The sequence below is a fragment of the Uranotaenia lowii genome, chromosome 3 (genome assembly GCF_029784155.1).
Source record: "Uranotaenia lowii strain MFRU-FL chromosome 3, ASM2978415v1, whole genome shotgun sequence".
Classification (NCBI taxonomy): domain Eukaryota; kingdom Metazoa; phylum Arthropoda; class Insecta; order Diptera; family Culicidae; genus Uranotaenia; species Uranotaenia lowii.
Window position 1 is genome coordinate 27042462 of NC_073693.1, and position 18672 is coordinate 27061133.

The window sequence follows — 18672 nt, forward strand, 5'->3', positions numbered from 1 at the left end:
GGCGTCACCGGACAGTTTGGGGCGCTAGAAGCAACAAGAAAAACTTAAACTGGAATGCAATTCTCTAAAACAAAAGGATAAGATTCAAAATTAAGAGTGTCTGGCATAAAATAAACTTTTTTCGCCTAAAAAGTCCGCTCTTTTTTTGGTTAGCGAATCTTATATCTCGTGAATTTTTGTGTGGCTAGCTGATAAACAATTTCCCACGCTAAATCTTTCAAGTGTTGATTAAGACAAAGCGAATAAGCTTATTCCGTTTCAAGACCTTATCCGATAGAAAAGTTTTTGCAGAAGATAATGGATCTTTACTTTCACTGGAATCATTAAACAGTGTAGAAATTTTCACCGGATTGTTTTTGCCCCTGGGTTTATGCAACACATTTTAGCCTTCCTCGGGTATAAATGACGTTACAGAACAAATAGAAATGAATCATCACAGAGGATGAAAATCCCGTAAAAAAAAAATACTAAGTAAAACTGCGATTTGACAAAATAGGAACATCTGAGAAACAACCATTTAACGTTGAAATCAGATTCAGAATTCGCATTCTGCATTCAGAGTCAGAATTCAGATTCAGAATTCAGATTCAGAATTCATATTTAGAATTCAGATTCAGATTCAGAAATCAGATTCAGAATTCAGATTCAGAACTCAGATTCAGAATTCAGATTCAGAATTCAGATTCAGAATTCAGATTCAGAATTCAGATTCAAATTTCAGATTCAGAATTCAGATTCAGATTCAGAATTCAGATTCAGAATTCAAATGCAGATCCAGAATTCAGATTCAGAATTCAGATTCAGAATACAAATTCAGAATACAGATTCAGAATTCAGATTCTTGAAATGAAGAGTTAATCACCGTAAATTTGTTTTATGAACTTATTTTATCGGCTATATCGGTGAAATTTATATTCTTTGAGGAAGAATATTTAAGAATTGAAAGAATATAGACGGATAGAAGATTAGAATAAGGTGAAAGATGTTGAAAATGAGCGGAAGGGTAATTTTAATTTGAAAAACTTTTCATCACATTTCACCGTGAGGAACAAATTGATGAAATGTGATGAAAAGTTTTTCAAATTAAAATTACCCTTCCGCTCATTTTCAACATCTTTCACCTTATTCTAATCTTCTATCCGTCTATATTCTTTCAATTCTTAAATATTCTTCCTCAAAGAATATAAATTTCACCGATATAGCCGATAAAATAATTTCATAAAATGAATTCAGATTCAGAATACAGATTCAGAATTCAGATTCAGAATTCAGATTCAGAATTCAGATTTAGAGTTCAGATTCAAAATTCAGATTCAGAATTCAGATTCAGAATTCAGATTCAGAATTCAGATTCAGAATTCAGATTCAGAATTCAGATTCAGAATTCAGATTCAGAATTCAGATTCAGAATTCAGATTCAGAATTCAGATTCAGAATTCAGATTCAGAATTCAGATTCAGAATTCAGATTCAGAATTCAGATTCAGAATTCAGATTCAGAATTCAGATTCAGAATTCAGATTCAGAATTCAGATTCAGAATTCAGATTCAGAATTCAGATTCAGAATTCAGATTCAGAATTCAGATTCAGAATTCAGATTCAGAATTCAGATTCAGAATTCAGATTCAGAATTCAGATTCAGAATTCAGATTCAGAATTCAGATTCAGAATTCAGATTCAGAATTCAGATTCAGAATTCAGATTCAGAATTCAGATTCAGAATTCAGATTCAGAATTCAGATTCAGAATTCAGATTCAGAATTCTGATTCAGAATTCAGATTCAGAATTCAAATTCAGAATTCAGAATTCAGATTCAGAATTCAGATTCAGAATTCAGATTCAGAATTCAGATTCAGAATTCAGATTCAGAATTCAGATTCAGAATTCAGATTCAGAATTCAGATTCAGAATTCAGATTCAGAATTCAGATTCAGAATTCAGATTCAGAATTCAGATTCAGAATTCAGATTCAGAATTCAGATTCAGAATTCAGATTCAGAATTCAGATTCAGAATTCAGATTCAGAATTCAGATTCAGAATTCAGATTCAGAATTCAGATTCAGAATTCAGATTCAGAATTCAGATTCAGAATTCAGATTCAGAATTCAGAATTTAGAATTCAGAATTCAGATTCAGAATTCAGAATTGAGATTCAGAATTCAGATTCAGAATTCAGATTCAGAATTCAGATTCAGAATTCAGATTCAGAATTCAGATTCAGAATTCAGATTCAGAATTCAGATTCAGAATTCAGATTCAGAATTCAGATTCAGAATTCAGATTCAGAATTCAGATTCAGAATTCAGATTCAGAATTCAGATTCAGAATTCAGATTCAGAATTCAGATTCAGAATTCAGATTCAGAATTCAGATTCAGAATTCAGATTCAGAATTCAGATTCAGAATTCAGATTCAGAATTCAGATTCAGAATTCAGATTCAGAATTCAGATTCTTTTAAGATAAGTTAACCACCGTTAATTAAGTTTTGTAAATTATTTTTCGGCATATCGGTGAAATGTATATTCTTGGAGAAAGAATATCAGAAATGAAATTTTTTATGAAGATGAATAGAAAAGTGAGAAGAAAATTTGACAGATGTTGAAAAGAGCGAAAGAGCATTTTTGCGAGGAAAACTTATTAACGTACACCATACTTTACCCCGCAACATTTCATTATTTAGGAGAAGTAGTACCGGGATAGAGGTGGCACTACCTTAACCTATACAATGAAATCTGGTTGGTCCGAAGTCTACATGTGGTGAACACGTATACCCCGGACGGGCAAAATATGGCGTACGTTAAGCTCCAGAAAGCTTCCCTATTGCGTGAATAGCTTCCCTTTTGTCCAAGAATATACATTTCACCGATATGCCGAAAAATAATTTACAAAACTTAATTAACGGTGGTTAACTTATCTTAAAAAATCAAAATATTTGGCTTTAAAAATCAAAATAAAATCAATGGTTCAAAAATAAATCGGGCTTAGCCAAATTGGACCGTTGACCCTAATGATTAGCACTCATACAGTGCATTCATGCCGTGATAACGAAATATCAAGACGGCTAGCGCATCGATGGAACCATTGCGCGCAATAGGGAAGCTTTCTGGAGCTTAACGTACGCCATATTTTGCCCGGCCGGGGTATACGTGTTCACCACATGTAGACTTCGGACCAACCAGATTTCATTGTATAGGTTAAGGTAGTGCCACCTCTATCCCGGTACTACTTCTCCTAAATAATGAAATGTTGCGGGGTAAAGTATGGTGTACGTTAATAAGTTTTCCTCGCAAAAATGCTCTTTCGCTCTTTTCAACATCTGTCAAATTTTCTTCTCACTTTTCTATTCATCTTCATAAAAAATTTCATTTCTGATATTCTTTCTCCAAGAATATACATTTCACCGATATGCCGAAAAATAATTTACAGAATTCAGATTCAGAATTCAGATTCAGAATTCAGATTCAGAATTCAGATTCAGAATTCAGAATTTAGAATTTAGAATTCAGAATTAGGATTCAGAATTCAGAATTCAGATTCAGAATTCAGATTCAGAATTCATATTCAGAATTCAGATTCAGAATTCAGATTCAGAATTCAGATTCAGAATTGAGATTCAGAATTCAGATTCAGAATTTAGATTCAGAATTCAGATTCAGAATTCAGATTCAGAATTCAGATTCAGAATTCAGATTCAGAATTCAGAATTCAGATTCAGAACTCAGATTCAGAATTCAGATTCAGAATTCAGATTCAGAATTCAGATTCAGAATTCAGATTCAGAATTCAGATTCAGAATTCAGATTCAGAATTCAGATTCAGAATTCAGATTCAGAATTCAGATTCAGAATTCAGATTCAGAATTCAGATTCAGAATTCAGATTCAGAATTCAGATTCAGAATTCAGATTCAGAATTCAGATTCAGAATTCAGATTCAGAATTCAGATTCAGAATTCAGATTCAGAATTCAGATTCAGAATTCAGATTCAGAATTCAGATTCAGAATTCAGATTCAGAATTCAGATTCAGAATTCAGATTCAGAATTCAGATTCAGAATTCAGATTCAGAATTCAGATTCAGAATTCAGATTCAGAATTCAGATTCAGAATTCAGACTCAGAATTCAGATTCAGAATTCAGATTCAGAATTCAGATTCAAAATTCAGATTCAGAATTCAGATTCAGAATTCAGATTCAGAATTCAGATTCAGAATTCAGATTCAGAATTCATATTCAGAATTCAGATTCAGAATTCAGATTCAGAATTCAGATTCAGAATTCAGATTCAGAATTCAGAATTCAGATTCAGAATTCAGATTCAGAATTCAGATTCAGAATTCAGATTCAGAATTCAGATTCAGAATTCAGATTCAGAATTCAGATTCAGAATTCAGATTCAGAATTCAGATTCAGAATTCAGATTCAGAATTCAGATTCAGAATTCATATTCAGAATTCAGATTCAGAATTCAGATTCAGAATTCATATTCATAATTCAGATTCAGAATTCAGATTCAGAATTCAGATTCAGAATTCAGATTCAGAATTCAGATTCAGAATTCAGATTCAGAATTCAGAATTCAGATTCAGAATTCAGATTCAGAATTCAGATTCAGAATCAGAATTCAGATTCGGAATTCAGATTCAGAATTCAGATTCAGAATTCAGATTCAGAATTCAGATTAAGAATTCAGATTCAGAATTCAGATTCAGAATTCAGATTCAGAATTCAGATTCAGAATTCAGATTCAGAATTCAGATTCAGAATTCAGATTCAGAATTCAGATTCAGAATTCAGATTCAGAATTCAGATTCAGAATTCAGATTCAGAATTCAGATTCAGAATTCAGATTCAGAATACAGATTCAGAATTCAGATTCAGAATTCAGATTCAGAATTCAGATTCAGAATTCAGATTCAGAATTCAGATTCAGAATTCAGATTCAGAATTCAGATTCAGAATTCAGATTCAGAATTCAGATTCAGAATTCAGATTCAGAATTCAGATTCAGAATTCAGATTCAGAATTCAGATTCAGAATTCAGATTCAGAATTCAGATTCAGAATTCAGATTCAGAATTCAGATTCAGAATTCATATTCAGAATTCAGATTCAGAATTCAGATTCAGAATTCAGATTCAGAATTCAGATTCAGAATTCAGATTCAGAATTCAGATTCAGAATTCAGAATTCAGATTCGGAATTCAGATTCAGAATTCAGATTCAGAATTCAGATTCAGAATTCAGATTCAGAATTCAGATTCAGAATTCAGATTCAGAATTCAGATTCAGAATTCAGATTCAGAATTCAGATTCAGAATTCAGATTCAGAATTCAGATTCAGAATTCAGATTCAGAATTCAGATTCAGAATTCAGATTCAGAATTCAGATTCAGAATTCAGATTCAGAATTCAGATTCAGAATTCAGATTCAGAATTCAGATTCAGAATTCAGATTCAGAATTCAGATTCAGAATTCAGATTCAGAATTCAGATTCAGAATTCAGATTCAGAATTCAGATTCAGAATTCAGATTCAGAATTCAGATTCAGAATTCAGATTCAGAATTCAGATTCAGAATTCAGATTCAGAATTCAGATTCAGAATTCAGATTCAGAATTCAGATTCAGAATTCAGATTCAGAATTCAGATTCAGAATTCAGATTCAGAATTCAGATTCAGAATTCAGATTCAGAATTCAGATTCAGAATTCAGATTCAGAATTCAGATTCAGAATTAAGATTCAGAATTCAGATTCAGAATTCAGATTCAGAATTCAGATTCAGAATTCAGATTCAGAATTCAGAATTCAGATTCAGAATTCAGATTCAGAATTCAGATTCAGAATTCAGATTCAGAATTCAGATTCAGAATTCAGATTCAGAATTCAGATTCAGAATTCAGATTCAGAATTCAGATTCAGAATTCAGATTCAGAATTCAGATTCAGAATTCAGATTCAGAATTCAGATTCAGAATTCAGAATCAGAATTCAGATTCAGATTCAGAATTGCGATTCAGAATTCAGATTCAGAATTCAGATTCAGAATTCAGATTCAGAATTCAGATTCAGAATTCAGATTCAGAATTCAGATTCAGAATTCAGATTCAGAATTCAGATTCAGAATTCAGATTCAGAATTCAGATTCAGAATTCAGATTCAGAATTCAGATTCAGAATTCAGATTCAGAATTCAGATTCAGAATTCAGATTCAGAATTCAGATTCAGATTCAGAATTCAGATTCAGAACTCAGATTCAGAATTCAGATTCAGAATTCAGATTCAGAATTCAGAATCAGAATTCAGATTCAGATTCAGAATTTCGATTCAGATTCAGAATTCTGAGATTCATAATTCAAATTCAGAGTTAAAATTCGAATCCCTTATTTGGAATCTAGAATCCAGATTAAGTGCTCCAGCTGCTTTAAAACTGGAATTATAGATTCATCATCAAGATCGGGAAATGGCATTCTGAATTAAGTAGGTATCTAAATGCAGGCTGTTTTTTACGATTTTTTTTCTTTACATATCAAACCATAATTCTCTTCGCTGAAATTTGGTTTTGAATGTTTGAATTTGGCATATAGAAATATGTCTTTCTTATTGAAATTTTAACTCTGAATCGTTATTTTTTTTGTGTCTAAGAATATCTTTTCAATTTGCATGATTTCATAACATTCCCCAATCCAGATGTCGATTGGATCATCCTTGTTAGTGTAGGGTTCTACATTAAACATTATAATAAATGCGCATCCCAAAAATGACACTACCTTGATAGTTGTATGCACCATGACAGATGATGCTACCTTGAGAGTTTGAAGTGGGAGAATGACAACCAGCTCGGTACCGGGGAGATTAGTGGTGAGCACGAAAGCGTACGGACGTACTGTAGACGCGTCGATCGGGAATCGTCTTGGAAACGGAAGCAACCTATCTGAGCCATATCCGACAACGTGGCGACGAGGATTAATCGGAAAGGTAAGGTGAATAAGCGTAATTTCGAATGTTTGTTAGTGGATTTTGCTCAATGCAAGTGAATTTGTTTTTTCCGGTCATTAAATTTTCGCTCGACGGCAAAATGGATGCCGAATATACGCGGAGCCCGGGCCCCAAATGACACGAAAAAAGATGGCTACCAAGCTGTCGATTGAACAAAGATAAAAAGAGGAGTGTAAAAAGTTTAGTGATTTGTTTAGATTGATATGTGTGATTGTGCGAACCATTATGGCCGGGAGCCTAGTAAAACATAGTTGGATGCTGTGTTGGTGACTCTAGTGCTAGAGACTTGTCAGGAAAAGTTGTCTGGGTGCTTGGTGCTTCTATGAGTGACACTTGTGCTGGGGCTGGGATCCGAGTGTGAGTGAAAATCATAGCTGGGTGCTATGTGTGCGCGACGAAAAAGAAACATAGCTGGGTGCTATGCTTGTTGACACTTGTGCCGGGAGCCGAGTGGGTGAAAATATCATAGCTGGGTGCTATGTGACGAATCAGTAGCATAGCGGGGTGCTTTGCTAAGTAACACTTGTGCCGGGAGCCAAGTGGGAGTGAAAATCATAGCTGGGTGCTATGTGAGCGCGACGAAAAAGAAACATAGCTGGGTGCTATGCTTGTTGACACTTGTGCCGGGAGCCGAGTGGGTGAAAATATCATAGCTGGGTGCTATGTGTATATGACGAATCAGTAGCATAGCTGGGTGCTTTGCTAAGTAACACTTGTGCCGGGAGCCAAGTGGGAGTGAAAATCATAGCTGGGTGCTATGTGAGCGCGACGAAAAAGAAACATAGCTGGGTGCTATGCTTGTTGACACTTGTGCCGGGAGCCGAGTGGGTGAAAATATCATAGCTGGGTGCTATGTGTATATGACGAATCAGTAGCATAGCTGGGTGCTTTGCTAAGTAACACTTGTGCCGGGAGCCAAGTAGGAGCGAAAATCATAGCTGGTGCTATGTGTGCGTGACGAAAGAGAAGCATAGCTGAGTGCTTCCCTGGATGACATTTTAGTCGGAAGCCGAGTGTGTGTGTGTACAAAACATAGCAGGGTGCGATGTTCAGTGACACAGTGAAGGGAAACATGGCAGAAGGCTGTGTGGAAGTAAATTGAGTGTTAAGATGAAAAAAAGAGTACAGGGTAGGATTCCAGGCAGATTTGATTATAGCCGTATGCTATGATTAAAATTTTGCCGGAAGTCAAGAGAATTAGTTTTATGCAATGAATGCCGTTATTATGACAATGTTTTAGAATATCGTTGTCCGATGTCATATTGAGAAAAAAAAACTATTGCCACAAAGCAAAGGATACTTAGGTTTGTTTTTCCAATCTCTGTTACTTTCAGATGGAAGAAACCAGACCCCTGCCCATGTTCCGCTGCGAACAAATTGAGAGCAAAAAGTTGGCTAAAGCTTGGCAAGAATGGAAAGGCTCATTGGAGTACTATTTCGATTCTTACCAGATAAGCGACCAGAAGATCATGCGGTCTAAAATGCTGCATTTAGGAGGACCGCAACTTCAAAAGGTGTTCAGGAGCCTGGACGGTACAGAGGATTTCCCTGTCGTTCTTCTTGAGAAGAGATATTACGATTTGGCTATCGAAAGGTTGGATGCCTACTTTAAGCCTCGTAGTCAGGACGTCCTGGAACGACACATACTACGTAACATGAAACAGGGAGCCGACGAACGTTTCTCCCATTACGTGTTACGCTTGCGTCAGCAAGTGAGCGATTGTGGTTTGGAAAAGTTTCCCGACGAAGCTCGAAACATCATTGAAGAGCTTATGATGGTGGATGTCATTGTAGAGGGCTGCAATTCGCAAGAACTGAAACGTAAGATTCTAGAAAAGGATCGTTCTCTAACCGAAATTGAAGCGTTAGGTGAGTTCATTCTGTTTTATCTTAATTTATTTCAAGAGGATTTTTTATCCTTCGTGGTCCTTGCAGGTGAGTCACTGGAGAGTGTGATAATCCAAGAAAAGGAGATGAAGGTTGGTACCCGGAACGAAATGGTTGGGCAATCTGAGGTCTGCAGAATAAGATCAAATAGAGCACCATCTAATCGTCGGCAAGACAGATTTTTAAAACGTTTCGTCACAGGACGTAGCAAGGGAGGAGAGAAAAAACCTGGAACTGTATGCTACGCATGTGGTCGATATGGTCACATTTCAACGTCCTCAGAGTGTCCAGCCATCGGACAAGAATGTCGCAAGTGCAAGAAAACAGGACATTTCGAAAGCGTTTGTCGTAAACGCTCGCTGTATGCAAAAGCAAAGTCACCGCCGAAAAAAGTTCAAGCCATTGACGATATCAGTGTGCCAATTGTGAATGAAGCGAAAGTAGAGCCTGAGAATAGCAACAAAGTCTACTACACTTTCTACACAGGCAGTCAGGCCAACGTATTCAATTGCAACATTGGTGGCACAATGGTGGAAGTCTTCATCGACTCGGGGTCTGAGCTGAATTTGATAACTACTGAAACATGGGAGCAGATGAAAGCTCAACGGGTCGTTGTGTCAAATTGCAAAAAGGGTTCCGACAAGATTCTTAAGGCCTACGGAAGTACGAAACCGCTTCATATTCTTGGTACTTTTGAAGCCAAAGTTGAAATAGGAAAACAATCAGCTGATGCGATTTTCTTCGTTGTCGACGGCGGGCAAAGGAACTTACTCGGTGATGTTACATCTAAGAAACTGGGCATCCTCAAGATCGGTTTGGGAGTGAATGCAATCACGGATACCGAAGAATTGAAACGTTCACCATTTTCTAAAATTTCTGGAGTCAAAGTTCGTATTGAAATGGATCCCAATGTGAAACCGGTGTTTCAACCTCTTCGACGTATACCCATCCATTTGGAGAGCGCCATTAACGAAAAATTGGAAGAGTTACTACGACGTGATATCATTGAGGTTAAACGTGGCCCTGCGACGTGGGTATCCCCACTGGTGGTAGCGACCAAAGCAAATGGTACAATAAGGTTGTGTATCGACTTGAGACGCGTTAATCAGGCAGTGGTTCGAGACCGTCATCCAATGCCGGTAATTGAGGAGGTTATTGCGAAAGTCGGTAAGGGCAGAGTATGGAGCGTTCTGGATGTAATGGATGCTTTCTTCTTATTGGAACTTGAAGAAGATTCGAGAGATATCATGACCTTCATTACCCACCGGGGATTATACAGGTTCAAACGCTTGCCTTTTGGACTTGTATCCGCACCGGAAATTTATCAGCGTACCATGGATGAGATATTGGTAGACTGCGAGGGTGCATACTGGTATCTCGATGATATCGGCGTTGAGGGTAGTACTTTGGAAGAACATGACATCCGATTGGAAAAGGTATGAGTCATTTATTTGATGTTATAAGAGAAAAACGAAAATAAACAACATGTCAATGATTGATTCTACTTTGTTTATTTTCTCGTTCACACAACGATTTTAGGTCCTTAAAAGGCTCAAGGATAGAGGAGTTGTCCTCAACTGGGCAAAATGCAAATTCCGCGTCACTGAATTTGAGTTCTTGGGATACAAAATATGTCCGCAAGGTATAACCCCTTCCGCTGTTAAACGCGATGCTCTAGCTTCTTTTCGTCGTCCGGTGAATGAAAGCGAGGTCAGGAGTTTTCTGGGCTTGGCCAATTATATGGGGAAATTCATCCCAAATTTAGCAGAGCTCGATGAACCACTAAGAAGATTGATTCAAAAAGGGATTAAATATCATTGGGGAGCAGTAGAAGAAAAGGCTTTCAATGATATTAAATTTTCTCTGACGCGAGCCAGCTGTCTTGGATTTTTCAACTCGAGGGATGATACCTCAGTGTTCGCAGACGCAAGCCCTGTTGCTTTGGGGGCAGTCCTTGTCCAAACAAACGACAAGAAAGAAGCTAGAGTTATCTGCTACGCTTCAAAATCGCTTACGGAGACAGAAAAGCGATACTGCCAAACCGAGAAGGAGGCCCTCTCGCTAGTTTGGAGCGTTGAAAAATTCCAGAACTATTTGATAGGAAGGAAGTTTAATCTTCTGACGGACTGCAAAGCCTTAACATTCTTGTTTGCTCCTACCTCCAAACCATGTGCTCGCATTGAAAGATGGGTATTACGCCTACAGAGTTTCCAGTATAAAATAATTCACATTCCTGGACAGAGTAATATTGCCGATGTCTTGTCACGATTGACTACGCTCACCCCACAAGCATTCGATGAATCAGAGGAAATCATAATCAAAGAGATAGTTTCAGCTGGAACCAATACTTTTGCACTGACTTGGGCAGAAGTTGTATCTGCTAGTCGTGAAGACTCAACTATAAGGTTGGTTCAAGAAGCTCTAACCGCAAATAAATTTGACGAGTTGCCTTTGTGTTTTAAACTGATAGTTACTGAGCTATGTTTTGTTGATGATGTTCTGCTAAGAGGTGATCGCATTGTCATACCTAGTGAGCTGCAGCAGCGTATTTTGCAGTTGGCACATGAGGGGCACCCCGGCATCAGAATGATGAAAGCACATCTGCGGGCTAATGTGTGGTGGCCCAAGATGGATCAACATGTGGAGACATTCGTTAAGGCCTGTCGAGGATGTGCGCTCGTGTCCGCTCCTAATCCACCAGAGCCTATGATTAGGAAGAAGTTCCCAACTGGTCCATGGGAGCATATCGCCATAGACTTTCTAGGACCACTCCCCGAGGGAGAAAGTCTATTAGTTTGTATCGACTACTATAGTCGATATTTAGAAATAATCGAGATGCGGGATATCACAACGACAAGCGTTATTGAACAACTGTTGATATTATTCTCTCGATATGGCATCCCTCATTTTCTGAGAGCGGATAATGGGCCGCAATTTTCTTCAGAAGAGTTCCGATCTTTTTGTATTGAACAGGGTATAAATCTGGAATCAACAATACCATACTGGCCACAAATGAACGGTGAAGTGGAGCGCCAAAATCGTTCAATTTTGAAACGCCTCAGAATTTCGCAAGAGTTAGGAAAAGATTGGCGGAAGGAATTATATCAGTATCTATTAACATACCACTCAGCAATTCATCCTACAACAGGGCGAGCGCCTGCTGAGCTGATGTTCGGGAGGCGTTTACGTTCAAAGCTGCCAGGTGTACCTACATCTATAAGCAATGATGAGGAAGCACGAGACCACGATATGATTCAAAAGGAAAAGGGGAGAGTATACGCTGATCTTCGCCGGAGAGCACGACCGAGTGGAATTGAAGTAGGAGATCATGTTCTAGCCAAGCGGATGAAAAAAGATAACAAGCTAAATTCCGAATTCGCTCCCGAAGAATTTGTTGTTACCAGTAAACAAGGGACGGACGTCATGATTCGCTCTTCATCATCTGGAAAGGAATTCAGGAGAAGTGCAGCACACCTTAAAGTCATTCCTGTAAAACCAACGGAAGGAGATACATCAGTGTCTACCCCTGTTCCAGACGACATAGATGTTGAAGGACCTTCGGGATGTTTGGAAGAGCAGGCATCCGAGAAGCAAACAGCTAGTAAGCCAACAGGAAGATCAACCAGGGTTCGATCAGAACCAAGTAAACTTAAAGATTTCATTACATATTGAACGATAAATTTCTTAACATTTCTTTTAAAGAAAGGGTGGGATGTAGGGTTCTACATTAAACATTATAATAAATGCGCATCCCAAAAATGACACTACCTTGATAGTTGTATGCACCATGACAGATGATGCTACCTTGAGAGTTTGAAGTGGGAGAATGACAACCAGCTCGGTACCGGGGAGATTAGTGGTGAGCACGAAAGCGTACGGACGTACTGTAGACGCGTCGATCGGGAATCGTCTTGGAAACGGAAGCAACCTATCTGAGCCATATCCGACAGTTAGTGCCCGAGATGGCTAGATGGTAGTGCGAAAATTAAAACACTCGCTACATCGGTATCAGCTAATTAGCATCTCACGGTTTGTACTGCTTAAGCGAAAAAATGTTCCGATCATGAATGCTCACCACCTTAAAAAAATAAACAAAATATGTAATAATACCTTGAGTGTTCCATTTCCGGATGGCTGCTGCACGGACGAGCTGCTTCCCTCGGACTCGGACGAGCCCACATTTTGCTCCGAGGAACTTGTTGCTGTCGTCGTCGCATTGACATTGGCCCCATTTCCGGATGCAGAATTTGAACGCCAAACTCTCTGAATGACCATCGTTGCCCCCTCGGTGGCTTGAATAAAATCCTTATGATTTGGTACTCTGATTCAGCCGAACACGTTTCACTCTAGTAGTGAGCTACTAATCTAACGGGAATTAAAACTGAAAATCGGGGAAAAACTTTTGAGCTACCGTAAAATCGCCTGCCAGTATGCAACAGCTGCCCTTTTTTCGTACGAAAATAATACGCCTGGAAGATATGCACTTTATTTTGTGACAGCTTGATATACAGTGAATAGCCGATTTTTTGAATTAGATGATTATGCCTTTGAACTAGTGCTGCCAAAATAAACAAAATAATCAAGAACTTAATAAAAAAAAATCGCAAAACCAAATAACATGGTGAATAACTTCAAAAATAGAGAATATTTCGTATTCGTGAAATTTTCCAAAAAAAAGATTACATATAAGCCCGGCTTAAACTAAATTTTGTAATTAAAATCCTTTGAGAACATGAGATAAATTTATACAAAATTATTGTTTCTATTGTGAATACTTTTACTTAACCTTTCGTTTCATAAAGATACAAATTTGCAACAATTAATGTATGGAAAAAGTGAAAAATCGTATTTTATTTTAATTTTTTTTCTTGATGTACTCATCATTTCCAACTGTTAAAAATGATTTTTGAGGAAAAATAAAAAATCATGAAATGAAGGGTTAACAACAAAAACTTATTTTTACGTGTGTTACTTACATTTCGGATTGGATTTAGGAATCAGACTTTTGACTTTTACTTGAAAGTTTTGCATGAATTTTTCATATCAAACATTAAAAAAAATGGCGTCACTGTAGCGTGATTTCTTCCAATATCTCTTTTTGAGGCGAATTTCTCTTTTTGATTATATTTTTCCCCAAACGCGAGTTTCGATTTGACAAACAGAAAGCAAACATTTTGTGGCTGTGGCGTTTTCCCGAATCACCATTTTTGTGTTCCCTGGCCAAGGAAGGTCCTAACTATCGGATTTTGACCAGCATCGGTTCCTTCTGGAAATTCAACAAACTTCTTTTAAAAAGGTAAGTTGGAAGTGATAAGTTCTCAAATTAGTTTTTTACTCGTTAACGCTTTGGTAACATTTCGTACACCAAGCACAATGGCTGACGACGATCAGAAACCAGGACCTTCAGGGAAGTCTGAGAGTGACAACAAGAGTGCTGCGGCTGCTCCCGCTGGAGGTCAGAAACAGCAGCAAGAACCGGCCAAACCACAGGGTCAGAAGCGGAAGCGGAAATTGTCCGGGAAAAACAAGGCCGCTGCCAACCAGCAGCCAGAGGAAGAGGATGTGGAAACGGAGAAGATTAACTTTATGCGGGAACCGGTTGTCCAGTGCCTTCGTAATGTGGACGATACCAGCGATGAAGGTGTGATGAGATCCTTGATCAGCCACCTGCAGCCCTCACATCACGAGATTGAATTTGCCCTGACCAGGGTGAAGGCTGATCTGAGTCGGGTTCTCGGATTTCCGGGGAACGATTTTACTATTTACGAATTCGGTTCCATTAAATCGGGTCTGGCTTTTCGGGACTCCGATTTGGATCTTTATATCCACTATGACAAAAACAGCGATGCAAATACGAAAAAGCTTATCCATGTTATTCACGGACGGATGTTGAGGAACCAGCCGTTTCACGGGTTGGTAAAAATTTTGGGTGCTAAAGTACCGTTACTGCGGGCCATTCATGGTCCCACAAATTTGATGTGCGATATCAATTTTAGCAACGCTAGAGGATGCTACAACAGCAAGTTTATTTATGCCGTAACCCGATTCGACCACCGAATCCACAAATTGGCCGTTATCGTTAAATTCTGGGCCAAATGTGCCTATCTCTTGACTAACCATAGGCAGATGAATACCTACTGCATCATAATGATGTTGATATTTTACCTTCAAACGAAGAAATTACCGCTCTTGCCTTCGGTGCAAGATTTGCAGAAAGGAACTCCCCGGGTGTCTTATGGGCCATGGAATTTGGGCTACCCGAAGGATATCAAGTTCGCTACGATGAACAGAGAAAACATTCGGGAGCTGCTGACCGGATTTTTCAGATACTATTCCAACTTTGAATTCGAGAAGAACCTAATCTCGCCATTCGTTGGCCGTCTTTGTAGTCTGGAGGAAATGAAGCAATCCAAGGTGCGAGAACTACAGACTTACTACAAAGCTGTCGAGCACCTCGATAACAATCCTTTCAATTTCGGCACTCTGATCTCAATCCAGGATCCATTCGAACTTAATAACAACATCGGCGGGGTGTGCAATTCGGTAGTACACTTCGAGCAGTTCAAGTTGAGTTTCAAAACTGCCCTGGCCGTTTGTTCGAAACCTAACAATGTTCCGTTCAACAAACTACTGGAGGCTCTCTTCACCGAAACGAAACGTTACGTACGGTCCTCAAAAGCACCACCTCAGCCTAAAGTTCAAGTAGTCAACGGCGTCCCTCAAAAAACAGCCGAAGTTGGATCGCATTGGCGCATCTGCAAACTGCTGGCCCTAGAGTATGAACTATATTTGGTTCGCCAAATAATGCTGGCAAAAATCAGCAGCACCGATTCCGTCATCACCGAGATGCAAATCAAAAACATGTGGGCCGATTGCATGCTCGATTTCATCGAAGACATTCTCAAAAAGCTGTTCATGTGCGAAATGACGCTACTCGAGGATCCGGAACGATCATTCAGCCTGCCGTCCACGATAGCTCAGAAGGACGTCCGGGCCTTTACGATCAGCTGCGAACGGCAGGTCGTCATCAAGCGGCCCCGCATTCAATTCACCAACGATGAAGAACTGAACCAACAGATTGCCATCAGCAAGGCCCGGCACGAGATGAACTTCCCGTTGAAGTTCGAATCCCGCATCGATATGTTCAAACTGAACGACGCCGTCGAGGTGCACATTCCGGTGGAACAGTGTCGCAACGGGCCGCTGCGTGTGTTCATCGAGACCTGTTTCCTGCCCCAGATACGGCGCTGCGTGGCAGGCTACTTTAAGATTATGCTGGCCAAGGCTACGGAGAAAGCGGCGGCCAATCCATGAGGCCAATAATTGGACCTCCCATTCTATTGAACTTCAAATTGAAAGTTCCACTGAAACGACGCTACAACGGTAGTATTATGTTTGATCATATTTCTTATATTTTTTTTATAACAAGTGATTATAAGTCTGGGAAATTTGTTTTATTTGATAAACTTTTGTTGCTTTTTTTCTTAAAATGAAGGAAGAAGCACTCCTATTTGAGACGAGTTTTGTACGATTTTTTTTCCAATCGGGAAAATAATTTAATAAAAATCTTAAATGCAGCACACAATAGACATTTCATTGGATGACAGTCCTCTTTTGAGATTTTTTTTTTTTTTTAATAAAGCTGTTAAGGGGTAGATGATTGTTCAAAAATTGTACCAATGAGAGTCCATTTCAAATTTTAGAATCTCTAAATTAGTTATCGCTGTTATATTTAATGGGCCTTTGAAAATAAACAAAAATTGACTGATTGCATTGTTCACCGATATTATTCTCAATTTTAAAACGACCTCATTTAACACGTTCTCTATCTATATAGCTTTCAAAAGCCAAAACATCAACTCGGGAATAAAGTTTCATAAAAAAAAACGTATTACTAAATCGCCTGACTTTTCTCAAGCCAACCTGAACACCTTTACCTATTGGGTCTTATTTAGCGAGTCACCTCGTTATCCGCGAAATTTCACTATGTCGTCCTGATTTCGGTAAAGGTTTCAGCAGTAAAAGAAAGTAAGTTCAAAGGAGCTCCGATCACCGATCGCAAGTCAACTGAGCTAACATTTCTAGCATGCGGATTTATGAAGTCAGCATTGCAAGTCACGTGCTTGCACAAAGTGGAAAAATATAGACATTTTTCTAAATAATGGAATGATCTTAAAATTACCAGCTCACTGATGCATTCATTGAAAATAGAAGAGCTGCTGTGTTTAGATGATGGTTTTCATAAGTGCGAGTGGGATGAAATTTCATCCAACTTTTGACACATTGACGTATTCGAATTATTCTTAATGGAAACAATAAAAGATTTTTCAAACAGAAGATATTGGTATTTTTTGAATGGCTATACTTTTTCTTGAGTAAATAAAAATTCTCTCTGGCTGGGTTAAACATTTTCAAGCACCATTTATATATTTCTTTTTCAATGTGTAGATTCAACAGCAAAACATTTTTGTTTGTTTTTGATGTTTTTTTTTTTTTTTTTTTGTTTCTAGGCGGGCTTTACCGGTGTTTCAAAAGCATTCGAGTGCTAGCAGAAGAGACGAGCGGATGTATTCGAGAGCTAAGTTTTATTTTCCGAAAAATTAACAACCAAGTTTTGAAGAAAATAGCGGGAGAAAATTAGTTGAAGTGTTGTGACATAAAGTAGCTGTGAAATAAAGAAAAGTTATAGTGCTTTGTGACAATAAGCCGATTAAATCGGCGAAAGGACGCCTAGGCGGCTTGACCGCCATTTTTTCCCTTGTGTTGAGAAAAAAGCCAAAATGGCGTCCGGTAGTGTGACGTCATCAAAACCCAAAAAAGAGCCGGAGAATTTTGAATATAACAACAACGATACAGGGCCGTATCGAGTGTTTGTCGAGTTAAAGGAGCAAGGAGCGTCAAATGTCAACATGAACAAATTTTCACTGGGAGCTCACCTGAAGAAAATCGAAGATATCAAGGGCAATGTGCAGGAGCTACAACAACTTGGAAAAAATAAAATCATCGTGAAACTCAACAACTACGATAAAGCAAATAAACTGGTGAATTTGATCAATACCGACAACAGCATATATCGGGCTTACGTTCCCAAACATGCTGTCAGCATATCTGGAGTCATCGCAGACATTCCACTAGAAATCACCGAAGAAGAAATACTGAACGACATCGAAAGCGAAGCACCGGTAATCTGTGTCAAACGACTTTTTAGATACGATGAAAATAATGAGAAAATCTTCAGCCAAAGGGTAAGTGTTACTTTTCGAGCTTGTGTACTCCCCCGCAACGTACGACTGTTTTGTTGCATCACCCGCGTTCAACCGTTTCTACAGAGATCTAATTTCTGTCAGAACTGCCTGAGATTCGGACACAAAACAGAAAATTGCAAGGGTCGAAAAAGGTGCCACAAGTGTGGTATCATTCATAATTCGGATAAAGAATACGAGGAGTGTAAGTCGCAAATTAAATGTGTATTTTGCAAAACCACCGAACACGTCTCAGGAGCCATTAACTGTCGTGAAACTATTCGCCAAAAAAACATTAAAAACACCATGGCATACCAAAATCTAACATATGCAGAAGCCCAGAAACTAACCCCTATCTCTACGATGAATAGATTTGAATCTCTCAACCAAACATCTTCTTTCCCTGCCATCAATGAAACTTTTGCTAAAGTAGTCTCGAAGTCCAATGAACTCAAACAACAATGGTCAAAAACAAACGAAATGCGTCCCAAATTGTTCCCAACTGTCCCTCCAAAACAAAATAACGAACCAATAAAAAGTGCCC

The 18672-nt window shown here is 38.4% G+C and overlaps 2 protein-coding genes across 2 annotated transcripts; both read left to right on the plus strand.

Annotated features, from left to right (window-relative positions):
* Positions 1 to 6828: 6828 nt before the first annotated feature.
* LOC129752047 (uncharacterized protein K02A2.6-like) lies at positions 6829 to 12643 on the plus strand. The gene is made up of 4 exons (XM_055747837.1): positions 6829 to 6978; positions 8334 to 8868; positions 8935 to 10322; positions 10426 to 12643. Exons 1-4 carry the CDS (start codon positions 6829 to 6831, stop codon positions 12556 to 12558), a joined length of 4206 nt encoding a protein of 1401 aa, XP_055603812.1. The 3' UTR covers positions 12559 to 12643.
* A 1387-nt stretch (positions 12644 to 14030) lies between these two features.
* On the plus strand, positions 14031 to 16474 carry LOC129754254 (poly(A) RNA polymerase GLD2). Its single transcript, XM_055750203.1, has 2 exons — positions 14031 to 14182; positions 14256 to 16474. The coding sequence occupies exon 2, from the start codon at positions 14260 to 14262 to the stop codon at positions 16198 to 16200; it is 1941 nt and encodes a 646-aa protein (XP_055606178.1). The 5' UTR covers positions 14031 to 14182; positions 14256 to 14259; the 3' UTR covers positions 16201 to 16474.
* Positions 16475 to 18672: the final 2198 nt, after the last annotated feature.